Source organism: Pristiophorus japonicus, chromosome 20 (assembly GCF_044704955.1).
Source record: "Pristiophorus japonicus isolate sPriJap1 chromosome 20, sPriJap1.hap1, whole genome shotgun sequence".
NCBI lineage: Eukaryota > Metazoa > Chordata > Chondrichthyes > Pristiophoridae > Pristiophorus > Pristiophorus japonicus.
This window is the reverse complement of record NC_091996.1, coordinates 92,603,472-92,617,179: the sequence shown is the minus strand read 5'-3', so window position 1 is coordinate 92,617,179 and position 13,708 is coordinate 92,603,472. Positions and strand designations below refer to the sequence as shown.

The 13,708-nt window shown below is 56.7% G+C and overlaps 2 protein-coding genes across 3 annotated transcripts in view; one reads left to right on the top strand and one right to left on the bottom strand.

Moving 5' to 3' along the window:
- The window catches only part of LOC139232695 (profilin-1-like), a 762,729-nt gene that overhangs the window by 154,153 nt on the left and 594,868 nt on the right, over positions 1 to 13,708 (top strand). The window lies entirely within an intron of this gene.
- LOC139232691 (calmodulin-binding transcription activator 2-like) overlaps positions 1 to 13,708 on the bottom strand; it is a 204,100-nt gene that overhangs the window by 136,495 nt on the left and 53,897 nt on the right. Inside the window, exons 4-7 of the mRNA XM_070863166.1 lie at positions 12,979 to 13,114; positions 8,674 to 8,745; positions 2,489 to 2,642; positions 25 to 165 (exon numbers count right to left, since the gene is read on the bottom strand). Of these exons, the coding sequence (XP_070719267.1) occupies positions 25 to 165; positions 2,489 to 2,642; positions 8,674 to 8,745; positions 12,979 to 13,114 (503 nt within the window). The remainder of the gene's footprint in view (positions 1 to 24; positions 166 to 2,488; positions 2,643 to 8,673; positions 8,746 to 12,978; positions 13,115 to 13,708) is intronic.

The following is a 13,708-nucleotide window of genomic DNA, read 5'->3' as shown; positions in this document are numbered from 1 at the left end:
ATCGGCTGAGAGCACCGCACTTACCAAGGCCACTGTTGCAGAGACAGGCGTGAGTCCGGGGCAGAGGCTTTGCCTGCTGGCTTTCAAGCACCTGATGGACTAGTTGTTCGACTGAGAACTCTGTGGCTCCATTGCCATTGCTGCACGTCCACTTAATGCAATGGACTGAAAGAGAACACAGAAACAATGAATGCTGCCTCTATAATAGGGGCGAGGGAGCGCGCGAGAGGGCGAGGGAGCGCGCGAGGGGGCGAGGGAGAGCGCGAAGGGGAGCGCGAGGGGGCGAGGGAGAGCGCGAGGGAGAGCGCGAGGGGGCGAGGGAGAGCGCGAGGGGGCGAGGGAGAGAGGGCGAGGGGGCGAGGGAGAGCGCGAGGGAGCGCGCGAGGGGGCGAGGGAGAGCGCGAGGGGGCGAGGGAGAGCGCGACGGGGCGAGGGAGAGCGCGACGGGGCGAGGGGCGAGGGAGAGCGCGAGGGGGCGAGGGAGAGCGCGAGGGGGCGAGGGGCGAGGGAGAGCGCGAGGGGGCGAGGGAGAGCGCGAGGGGGCGAAGGGCGAGGGAGAGCGCGAGGGGGCGAAGGGCGAGGGAGAGCGCGAGGGGGCGAGGGGCGAGGGAGAGCGCGAGGGGGCGAAGGGCGAGGGAGAGCGCGAGGGGGCGAAGGGCGAGGGAGAGCGCGAGGGGGCGAAGGGCGAGGGAGAGCGCGAGGGGGCGAAGGGCGAGGGAGAGCGCGAGGGGGCGAAGGAGAGCGCGAGGGGGCGAGGGGCGAGGGAGAGCGCGAGGGGGCGAGGGAGAGCGCTAGGGGGCGAGGGAGAGCGCGAGGGGGCGAGGGAGGGCGCGAGGGGGCGAGGGAGAGCGCGAGGGGGCGAGGGAGGGCGCGAGGGAGAGCACTAGGGAGAGCGCGAGGGAGAGCGCGAGGGGGGGCGAGGGAGAGCGCGAGGGGGCGAGGGAGAGCGCGAGGGGGCGAGGGAGAGCGCGAGGGGGGGGCGAGGGAGGGCGAGGGAGAGCGCGAGGGGGCGAGGGAGAGCGCGAGGGAGAGCACTAGGGAGAGCGCGAGGGAGAGCGCGAGGGGGGGCGAGGGAGAGCGCGAGGGGGCGAGGGAGAGCGCGAGGGGGCGAGGGAGAGCGCGAGGGGGCGAGAGAGTGGGGGAGAGGGAGGGACAACTTTCCAGATCGATAATTTACTTTTCATTTTGCTTTCCTCATCTTCTGAAAGTGTGACTCACTCTGGAGAGCGACTCTGACTCAAACGGCCGAGAGGATTGGAGGCTGTTTGACAATGGGACCCCTGGAACCGGTTCCCCCTCACCCCCCTCCCCACCCCCACTCCCCCGAGCCCAGAGCCCCCCCCCACCCACTCCCCCAACCCGGGGAACCCGGAGTCTGGACCCCCCATTCCCCATTCCCCCGAGCCCTGGGGAACCCGGAGTCCCACCCCCCTGCAGCCCGGGGAACCTGGAGCCCCCCACCATCCCCCCTGGTTGAGCCCGGCTGTCTCAGCACGGACCGGTGGTGGAACCCCTTCTGCCCACAGTGATGCAGTGCCACTCCTGCCGATAGGTTTACCGCGGCTTAACATTAACGTGTTCTACCTCTCTCATTTCCAGGATGGTAAGGTGCTGATCGAGGCGGACTGGGATCGGGGCAGATTGGGATCGGTGCTGATTGGGATCGGGCTGGGGGCGGGATCGGAGCTGATCGGGATCGGGATCGGGGCTGATCGGGATCGGGGCTAGGGGCGGGATCGGTGCTGATCGGGATCGGGGCTGATCGGGATCGGGGCTAGGGGCGGGATCGGTGCTGATCGGGATCGGGATCGGTGCTGATCGGGATCGGGGCTGGGGGCGGGATCGGTGCTGATCGGGATCGGGATCGGTGCTGATCGGGATCGGGGCTGGGGGCGGGATCGGTGCTGATCGGGATCGGGATCGGTGCTGATCGGGATCGGGGCTGGGGGCGGGATCGGTGCTGATCGGGATCGGTGCTGATCGGGATCGGGGCTCGGGGCGGGATTGGTGCTGATCGGGATCGGTGCTGATCGGGATCGGGGCTGGGGGCGGGATTGGTGCTGATCGGGATCGGGGCTGGGGGCGGGAACGGTGCTGATCGGGATCGGGGCTGGGGGCGGGATCGGTGCTGATCGGGATCGGTGCTGATCGGGATCGGGGCTCGGGGCGGGATTGGTGCTGATCGGGATCGGGGCTAGGGGCGGGATCGGTGCTGATCGGGATCGGGGCTGGGGGGCGGGATCGGTGCTGATCGGGATCGGGGCTCGGGGCGGGATCGGTGCTGATCGGGATCGGAGCTAGGGGCGGGATCGGTGCTGATCGGGATCGGGGCGGATAGGAATCGGGACTGGGGCGGATCGGGGCGGATCGGGATCGGGATCGGGGCTGATCGGGATCGGGGCGGATAGGGATCGGGGCTGATCGGGATCGGGGCTGATCGGGATCGGGGATCGGGGCTCTATACCGTGAGCTACAAGGCAGAGCTTACACATTGGCTTCAGCTGACCGATGAGTTCTTCCTTTGACCACTTCAGCCACTCCTTGCGGTCGCTGTTGACGGAGCAGAGGATGGGGCCGCACATCTTGCCGCAGTCCTCGGGAGCCGGCACGTTCAGGTAGTGCACCAGCACGATGTCGGGGTTCTGCGGGAGAGGTTCCACAACAAACGTTCAACTCTGAGTGACTCAGCGAGGGTCCATCACACAACACAAACCAGCAGTGTTCATACTGACACCCACCGGGACAGCAACTAACCTGGCACAAACTACAACTGGTTACGGTACAGCACCGATCACACGCTGCAGGGGGTACATGGCAGTGGGGCGGGTACAGGGGGAGCAGTGCGGGGGGCAGTGCGGGGGGGTACAGAGCAATGTGCGTGGTAAGGGTATGGTGTCACTGCGGGGGGCAGAGTGGGAGGCACAGCGGGGTACATGGCAGGGGAAGGGTACAGGGGCAGTTTGGGGTACGGGGGAGGCAATGCGGGGGGTACAGCGAGGTACATGGCAAGGGGGAAGAGTACGGGGGGTAGCAGTGCGTGGTACGGGGGCTGTGTGGGGTATGGGGGGGCAGTGCGGGGGGCAGAGTGGGGTACATGGCAGGGGAGAGAGTACGGTGGACAGAGCGGGGTACAGCACAGTGACAGGTACGGGGGGCCATGTGGGGTATGTGCGCAGTGTGCGGGGGCAGTAGGTCTAACTGTGGCGGGTGGGTGAGCTATAGGACGTATTGTAGTGAGGGTCTAGATACGGTGCAGTATCGGTGATACGGGACGTATTGTAGTGAGGGTCTAGATATGGTGCAGTATCGGTGATACGGGACGTATTGTAGTGAGGGTCTAGATACGGTGCAGTATCGGTGATACGGGACGTATTGTAGTGAGGGTCTAGATACGGTGCAGTATCGGTGATACGGGACGTATTGTAGTGAGGGTCTAGATACGGTGCAGTATCGGTGATATGGGACGTATTGTAGTGAGGGTCTAGATACGGTGCAGTATCGGTGATACGGGACGTATTGTAGTGAGGGTCTAGATACGGTGCAGTATCGGTGATATGGGACGTATTGTAGTGAGGGTTTGGGTGCGGTGCCCTGACTGTGAGAGTTTGAGGGAACCCGCCGTGCTGGGAATGGTTGCTGCTGGGGTGCAGCAGTGCCGTGAGACCCTGAACGTGGCCAAGTCTCACACTGTGGCTCAGTCCCCCGCACCCCGAGCCCCCGCACACTCGCTTCTCCAATCGCAGCTCACCGGCTGTGGGCTCCGATGACCTCCCCTGAACGTTACCCACCCGCTACACCTTGGGCCAATTTCCTGCTTCCAAAGATTTGTGGAAAATGCAGATGAATGGTCCGCCCATCTCCTGCCTACCCTGTGCCTGGCTCTGCTCCTGGCCCCAGGAACAGGTCTGGCGTTCTCCTGTGACCACCTGACTGCAGCAAATCCATAGCCCTCCGTCCACCCCTGTAATGTGTGCCCCTGTGAGTATGCTCACGGGTTGGTAGAACTGTTGAGTTGTGAGTAGCTTACAACACCGCCTCCAGTGCGCCAGTGCAGCCTTCGGCCGTCTGAGGAAAAGAGTGTTTGAAGACCAGGCCCTCAAATCTACCACCAAGCTCATGGTCTGCAGGGTTGTAGTAATACCCGCCCTCCTGTATGGATCAGAGGCATGGACCATGTACAGAAGGCACCTCAAGTCGCTGGAGATATATCACCAACGATGTCTCTGCAAGATCCTGCAAATCCCCTGGGAGGTCAGGTGCACCAACATCAGTGTCCTCGACCAGGCCAACATCCCCAGCATTGAAGCACTGACCACACTCGATCAGCTTCGCTGGGCAGGCCACATTGTTCACATGCCAGACACGAGACTCCCTCAGCAAATGCTTTATGCGGAGCTCCTTCATGGTAAGTGAGCCAAAGCGTTACAAGGACACCCTCAAAGCCTCCCTGGTAAAGTGCGATATCCCCACCGACACCTGGGAGACCCTGGCCCGCAGACCGCCCGAGGTGGAGAAAGTGCATCCGGGAGGACGCTGAGCTCTTCGAGTCTCAACGCAGAGAGTGAAGAGGTCAGGCACAGGCAGTGGAAGGAGCGTGCGGCAAACCAGCCCCACCCACCCCTTCCCTCGACGAATGTCTGTCCCACCTGTGACAGGATCTGTGGCTCTCGTATCGGACTGTTCAGCCACCAGAGGACTCACTTTGGGAGTGGAAGCAAGTCTTCCTCGATTCCGAGGGACTGCCTATGATGATGATGGTGATGAGCTTTCAAGACTCAATAAAACCCCGGCCAGTTGGGTTCGGGGGATCCACGATGGGGCAGGTGGTTGTGAGTCTGGTGGATGAACTGGTAATGTGCAGTGTGATTGTTAAACCTTTTGCGAATAAACCAACTGGTTCTTAATAGCAATGTGTTGCTATGAATTCTTAAGCAAAGAACCCATGAAGCGAATACATTAGCCCCACCCGCCTGCTCTCTCGTTGCCTCCGTGGCTTGAAGACAGAAGAGAATATGTGTCTCGTGACCATTTTAAACAAAAGATTATCCATCCAAATGAAATGTTTCAGCCTAACGGCAATGGTCGTCGACAGAAACATAGACATTTACAGCGCAGAAGGAGGCCATTTCGGTCCATCGTGTCCGCATCGGCCGACAAAGAGCCGCACGGCCCTCGGTCAGCAGCCCTGAAGGTTACATATAAACCCACGAACAATGAACAATGGCGGAAAGGCAAAGAGCACCCGGCCCAACCAGTCCGCCCCACACAACTGCGACACCCCTTACACCGAAACATTCTACACTCCACCCCAACCGGAGCCACGTGATCTCCTGGGAGAGGCAAAAACCAGATAAAAAGCCAGGCCTATATATCAGACTCGAGCTCCCTTACACAAATGAAGCGTTTAACATTTGGTGATTTTTTAAAAATAAAATCCTTTTCTCCCTCCCTCTGAAGATGCTAACATGGTAATACTGGTAATGGGTGCAGAAGATGCTAAACGCCCCCTCCTCCCTAACCCCAGTGGCCGTTTGTACGTGGCCCCGGAGAATGAGTGCGAGGACAGACCCTCACAGCGACCAGAGCGGGGTTGGAGGGGGGGGGGGGGAGGAGCAGGAACCCTGGCCAATCTCCCCCTCTCACTGAGACCGACTGTAGCACCATTACTGTGGCCCCAGGGGAGGTCACGGACTCAGTGCCGAGCCCAGATGCCCGGGGTCGGTATGGGGTCTCCTGGGGTCCGTACAATACCTCCCAGGGTGGGTACAATATCTCTCGGGGTCATAAGAACACATGATTTAGGAGCAGGAGTCGGCCATTCGGCCCCTCGAGCCTGCTCTGCCATTCAATGAGATCACTACCTCAACTCCACTTTCCCGCCCGATCCCCATATCCCTCGATTCCCTTAATATCCAAAAATCTATTGATCTCTGTCTTGAGAATACTCAAAGACTGAGCCTGAACCAAGTCCCCCGAGGTCTGCACAAGATCGCTCGGGGTCTGTACAGACTCTGTACGGATCAGCCATGGAATGAACAGATAAGCGATAAGTTGTATTTTAGCCTGTACACCCCCGGGACGTGCTGCTCCTGGCTCAGCCCGCCCGCCCGCCCAGCAGTGAATGGCTGTGTGGTGGCTGCAGTGAGCAGTTCCGTCCAGATACGCTGTGTCCATAAATACACACACTATTTATTTTTAAATAAGATCGAGTTGCCTTGTAAATAAATGGTGCAGTGAATTAACAAGCTCTCTCTGGCACTGTCACAGAGGTGCACTTTCACCCTCATTTCCCCACTGAATCCGGGCCCAGTTCCCCAACCCCCCCAAATCACCCCATACCTCAACCCCCAAAATCCAACCCCCACAAAACACCCGTACCCCAACCCCCCAAACTCCAAATCCCCCCTCACCCCCGTATCCTAACCCCCTAACTCCCCCCATACTGCAACCCACAAAATCCCCCCATACGCCAACCCCCCAAAAATCCTGTACCCTAACCCTCCAAATCCCCCCATACCCCAACCCCCCAAAAACCCCATACCCTAACCCCCCAAATCCCAACCCCCCTAACTCTCCCCATACCAACCACCCCATATCCCAACACCCCAAATCCCAACCCCCCCTAACTCTCCCCATACCCCAAATACCCAAATGCCCCCATACCCCAACTCTACCAAAAACCCTGTACCCTAGCCCTCCAAATCCCCCCATACACCACCCCCCCCAAAAACCATGTACCCTAACCCCCCAAATCCCCCCACACCCCAACCCCCCCACACCCCAACCCCCCAAAAAACCTGTATCCCAACCCCCCAAATCACCCCGTACCCTAACCTCCCAAACCCCCCAAACCCTGTGCCCTAACCCCCCAAATCACCCCGTACCCCAACCCCCCCAAATCACCCCGTACCCTAACCTCCCAAATACCCCCCCGTACCCTAACCCCCCCCCAAATTCCTCCATGCCCCAACCCCCCGCAAAATACCCTACCCTAACACCCAAATCACCCCATACCCTAAACCCCCCCTCCCCCCCACCGAACCTAAGTCACTGACTCCTTCCCCCCCCCTCTCCCCTCCCACCCCACCCAGGACCCTAAGCCCCCTCCCCTCCCAGGACCCTAACCCACCCCCTGACACCCCCCCCCCCACCCCAGTATTATATGTGACGGGCCCTGAAGCCACAGTGGACACAATAATTATTCACAGCAATGTCCCAATTCATTCCCACGCCACCCGAGAGCATGTTCAGGAGCGGAGTCTGACTCGCAATTGGAATGATAGATTGTGAATCTCCCCGCAGTTCATTGTTAAAACACACGTGCTAATAGCCCAGGTGCCATCACATAATCCAATCGATCTTTAATCCGTGTCCTCGGGACTGAACACAATCGCCCTCTGTCGACCGACACACTAGCAGAAGCATACAGCCTGCCCACCGAACCCATGGCAAGTCATCCCTTCACATCGCTGCAGCATGGTCAGGAGCCGTCTGTGCACATCACCACACAACCGCTCGTACAGTCCCACACAGTCAGCACTAAACACCCAGTGTAAGCACTGCATGCTATATACAACAACAGGACAGCCCAGGGGAGCACTGAGTTCAAGGTCAGAATCCCATCTCAAAGTGGATACAAACATTGACCTCGGCTCCACGGTCACTCCAGGACCCCAACCCGGGCTCCTCAATCTCCCTAACCCCATCCCGGGATCCCGCAATCTCCCTAACCCCATCCCGGGATCCCTCAATCTCCCTAACCCCATCCCCGGGGTAACTCAATCTCCCTAATTTAATCTCGGGGTTTCTCAATCTCCCTAATCCCATCCCGGGATCCCTCAGTCTCCCTAACCCCATCCCCGGGGTTACTCAATCTCCCTAATTTAATCCCGGGGTTACTCAATCGTCCTAATCCCATCCCGGGATCCCTCAGTCTCCCTAACCCCAACCCCGGGGTTACTCAATCTCCCTAACTTAATCCCGGGGTTCCTCAATCTCCCTAATCCCATCCCAGGATCCCTCAATCTCCCGAACCCCATCCCAGGATCCCTCAATCTCCCTAATCCCATCCTGGGCTCCCTCAATCTCCCCTGTCACTCTGGCTGCGGACTCCGTGCGTGTCAGGACCTCTCTACGAGCAATGTGCAGATTCCATACTGAGCGCTGCGTGCTTGGCCACTGGTTTTGCCACTTTTCTCCCCTCTCTTGTCCCGGAAACACCGACTCTCACTGGGTGCCAGGCACCCTCCCGTGTCTCGTTCAACTGCCCGCCCCATTGCTCCACATGTGAACCTCGCCAGAGCGTTGCCAGATATTCCCCCAGGCAGGGCATCAGGGCCTGTGACTGGGAGATGCCGGGGTGTCATTGATAAACCTCCAGGACACAGGGGTGGAACAATGTTCTCTCAATATCAAGAACACACAACAATCTCTTGTCCTCCTCACAGAATGGAGAGAAGGCAGGGGTGGGGCACTGAGGTTGCATGATCAGCCATGATCATACTGAATGGTGGTGCAGGCTCGAAAGGCCTGTTCCTGCACCTATTTTCTAGGTTTCAATGTTTCTATGACTTTTGCCATTTCCCAGAGAGTATTGGAGCTGCACCCTTTGCACAGCGAGAGCTGTAGCGGTATTATACACATGTGTCCGAGCCACGGCTTTGGTTTCCTTACCTGCAGCAGCCAGTAGCACCTCCGGTGGAAGGTTGGAATAATCGAAGAATGTACGTAACAGCCGTACAGACACTGTGGAGAGAAGCGAGGGAGAGGGTCAGTCTGTCTTATCCCAACCCACAATCGCATCAGCTCGTGCGATCGGTCAGAGACACATCAGGAGATGCCTTTTATTTAAGAACATAAGAATTAGGAGCAGGAGTCGGCCATTCGGCCCCTCGAGTCTGCTCCGCCATTCAATGAGATCACGGCTGACCTCAACTCCACTTAATTTGGCAGATGCAGTACAAAGTGGGAAAGTGTGAGGTTATCCACTTTGGCAGAAAAAATAAACAAGCAAATTATTATTTACATGGAGAAAGATTGCAAAGTGCTGCAGTACAGCGGGACCTAGGGGTCCTTGTGCATGAAACACAAAAAGTTAGTATGCAGGTACAGCAAGGGATCAGAAAGGCCAGTGGAATGTTGGCCTTTATTGCAAGGGGGATAGAGTATAAAAGCAAAGAAGTCCTGCTACAACTGTACAGGGTGTTGGTGAGGCCACACCTGGAGTTCTGCGTGCAGTTTTGGTCTCCGCATTTAAGGATGGATATACTCGCATTGGAGGCTGTTCAGAGAAGGTTCACTCGGTTGATTCTGGAGATGAGGGGGTTGACTTATGAAGACAGGTTGAGCAGGTTGGGCCTATACACATTGGAGTTTAGAAGAATGAGAGGTGATCTTATTGAAACATGTAAGATAATGAGGGGGCTCGACAAGGTGGATGCAGAGAGGATGTTTCCCCTCGTGGGGAAACTAAAACTAGGGAGCATAGTCTCAGAATAAGGTGTCGCCCATTTAAAACTGAGATGAGGAGGAATTTATTTTCTCAGAGGGTCGTAAATCTGTGGACTTCTCTGTCCCAGAGAGCTGTGGAGGCTGGGCCATTGAATATATTTAAGGCGTAGACAGATTTTTGAGCGATAAGGGAGTGAAGGGTTCTGGGGAGAGGGCAGGGAAGTGGAGTTGAGTTCATGATCAGATCAGTCATGATCTTATTGAATGACGGAGCGGGCTCGAGGGGCCAGATGGCCAACTCCTGCTCCTATTTCTTATGTTCTTATATTCAAATCCTCTGGTAATAAAGGCCAACATAGCCTTTGCTTTCTTAATTGCTTGCTGTACCTGCATGTTAACTTTCAGTGATGTGTGTACAAGGACACCCAGGTCCCTCTGAACACCAACATTTCCCGATCTCTCACCATTTAAAAAAAAAATACTCTGCTTTTCTATTTTTCCTACTAAAGTGGACAACTTCACATTTCTCCACATTATATTCCATTTGCCGCGTTCTTGCCCACTCACTTCACCCGTTTATATCCCCTTTAAGGCTCTTTGCATCCTCCTCACAACTGACATTCCCATTTGCAATGTTAATTTCTGTGTGTTGAAGGTGCTCTCCCCTCCTATGTACACAGAGTGTGCAGGCTCCCGCCCTCATGGCCCTCTGCCTCGGGTTTCTGTTGTGAGATACACAACGTAGAGGAACTGTCCCTTCCTCTGCAGGGAGTGTCAAACTGACAATCAGCGCTGCCCGATCTCAGGAAAGCGGGCCTATTTCACACTGCAGCCTCTACGTTCCCTCCCGTCTATTTCAAAATTCTCGTCCGTTTTTCAAATCTCTCCATGGCCCTCGCCCCACCCCTCCCTCCCTATCTCCGTAATCTCCTCAAGCCCCACAACCCTCCAAGAGGTACAGCGGGGCCTGGGGGTACTTGTGCATGAAACACAAAAGGTTAGTATGCAGGTACAGCAAGTGATCAGGAAGGCCAATGGAATCTTGGCCTTTATTGCAAAGGGGATGGAGTATAAAAGCAGGGAAGTCTTGCTACAGCGATATAAGGTATTGGGGAGGCCACACCTGGAATAGTGCATGCAGTTTTGGAGACTAGAACTAGAGGGCATGATCTGAGAATAAGGGGCCGCCCATTTAAAATTGAGATGAGGAGAAATTTCTTCTCTCAGAGGGTTGTAAATCTGTGGAATTCGCTGCCTCAGAGAGCTGTGGAAACTGGGACATTGAATATATTTAAGTCAGAAATAGACAGTTTCTTAAACGATAAGGGAATAAGGGGTTATGGGAAGTGGGCAGGGAAGTGGAGCTGAGTCCATGATCGGATCAGCCATGATCGTATTAAATGGCGGAGCAGGCTCGAGGGGCCGTATGGCCGACTCCTGCTCCTATATCCTATGTTTTTATGTTCTTATCTCTCCGCTGCTCTAATTCTGGCCTCTTGCGCATCCCCTAATTATAATCGCTCCATCATTGGTGGCCGTGCCTTCAGCTGCCCGGGGCCCAAGCTCTGGAACTCCCTCCCTAAACCTCTCCACCGCTCTCTACCTCTCTTTCCTCCTTCAAGACGCTCCTTAAAACCGACCTCTTTGACCAATTACCTGTCCTAATATATCAGTGTCAAATTTTGTTTGATAATCGCTCCTGTGAAGCACCTTGGGACGTTAAAGGTGCTATAAAAATGCACGTTGTAGTTATGTGAGTGAGATACTGGTTGGTTGTCACACTACGGGCAGTTCTGAGCTGCAAACGCTCACCAGGGCCGACAGGGAGAGTCAGGAGACTGCCGCATGTGCATTCCGTGCAGGACCTTTCAATGAGGTGACTCGATGGCCATTTCCTGCACCTCTGTCCGGCCTGGAATCTTGCCCAGTTCCCGCAGCAGGGAGCAGCAGATTGCCCAGTCACCCAAACAGCGAATTGCTCTCCGGATCCTGCAGTGACTCTCAGTAACAGCGCACACCCTCGCCCAATGACCGAGCAGGTAAGGCACCAGGTAAGGGACTGCAGTAAGCTGTATCGAGCACACAGTGCCAGCTCGCATCGCCAGCCTGTGCTCCGATAGCTGTGGTGGGGAGACACTGACGGCGAGGTCCAACACTGCCTCCAGTGCGCCAGTGCAGCCAGTGAGGAAAGTGCATCCGGGAGGGCGCTGAGCACCTCGAGTCTCGTCGCCGAGAGCATGCAGAAACCAAGCGCAGGCAGCGGAAGGAGCGTGCGGCAAACCTGTCCCACCCTCCCCTTCCCTCAACCACTGTCTGTCCCACCTGTGACAGGGACTGTGGTTCTCGTATTGGGACTATTCAGCCACCGAAGGACTCATTTTAAGAGTGGAAGCAAGTCTTTCTCGATTCCGAAGACCAGGCCCTCAAAACTGCCACCAAGCTCATGGTCGACAGGGCTGGAGTAATAACCGCCCTCCTGTATGGCTCAGACACATTGACCATGTACAGTTGACACCTCAAGTCGCTGGAGAAACGGACTGCAGCGGTTCAAGAAGGCGGCTCACCACCACCTTCTCACGGGGCCATTAGGGATGGGCAATAAATGCCGGCTTTGCCAGCAACGCCCACATCCCGTGAATGAATTTTTAAAAGTTCCCTCTGTAACTACTCGAGGCAATGTTGCACACAGAAAGAAAGACTTGCATTTATATAGCGTCTTTCACGATCACCATATGTCTCTAAGCACTTTACAACCAATGAAGTACTTTTGGAGAATAGTCACTGTTGTAATCTGGGAAACGCGGCAGCCAATTTGCGCACAGCAAGCTCCCACACACAGCAATGTGATAATGACCCAGATAATCTGTTTTAGTGATGTTGATTGAGTGATAAATATTGGTCCCAGGACACCGGGGAGAACTCCCCTGCTCTTCTTCCAAATAGTGCCCCGGGATCTTTTACATCCACCTGAGAGAGCAGACGGGGCCTCGGTTTAACGTCTCATCCGAAAGACGGCACCCCCTCAGTACTGGCCCTCCGACAGTGCGGCACTCCCTAGCACTGCCCCTCTGACAGTGCGGCGCTCCCTCAGTACTGCCCCTCCGACAGTGCGGCGCTCCCTAGCACTGCCCCTCCGACAGTGCGGCGTTCCCTCAGTACTGCCCCTCCGACAGTACGGCGCTCCCTCAGCACTGCCCCTCCGACAGTGCGGCGCTCCCTAGCACTGCCCATCCGACAGTGCGGCGCTCCCTCAGTACTGCCCCTCCGACAGTGCGGCGCTCCCTCAGCACTGCCCCTTCGACAGTGCGGCGCTCCCTCAGCACTGCCCCTCCGACAGTGCGGCGCTCCCTCAGTACTGCCCCTCCGACAGTGTGGCGCTCCCTCAGCACTGCCCCTCCGACAGTGCGACGCTCCCTCAGCACTGCCCCTCCGACAGTGCGGCGCTCCCTCAGCACTGTACTGGGAGTGTCGGCCGAGATGTATGTGCTCAAGTCGCTGGAGCCCACACCCACACATATCTTCACACACCTCCATCCCTTGCACTTTCAGCTTCATGTGATCCTCTCGCGTTGTTTTCCCATCTTTCCGCTTTTTCCAACAGTAGCCGTCTTTGCGGTATTTCACTTTCTTGCGGTTGTACAGGATGATTGACCCATTCAGCGGCCTGGGGAATAACAGGCGATCAAACCATTAGTCACATGGGTTTACATTGAGTCGAGGAGATCGGTGGCCCAAATACACAAATACAAAGGGCTCTCCGACCAAAAGCAATCCTGCCTCCCTTGCCCAGAGCAATCTCCAGCAGCAGACCTGGATTGTAAGTAACATGGGTTATAGACTGTCACACTGCCTCTCTGTGACTGTTTGGCCAAGCACGGACTAAGCGGGTTCTGTGACAGCAATGGGCAGAGCCAACTGGTGTCAGGCAGGGAGCAGTTGGCACCCATTGGAGCTTTGAGTGGAAGGAGGCAGCCAGGGCTCGTGCTCATGATCATGAACCACTGACCCCGCTGGAAAACGCTTGTCAACAGACGCCAGTAAGGACGGCCATCTCGTAACCTTCCAAAGCTCTGCGTCTGGTCTCGCGCCTCAACAATGGCTGTCTGCATCAAGCAACACATCGGCTCATTTACCTCACTGCTCTTTGTGGGAGCTTGCTGTGCGTATACCGGCTGCCGCGTTTCCCTACATTACCACAGTGATTACACTCCAAAAGTAATTCACCGGCTTAAAGCCCTTTGAGACGTTCTGAGGTTGT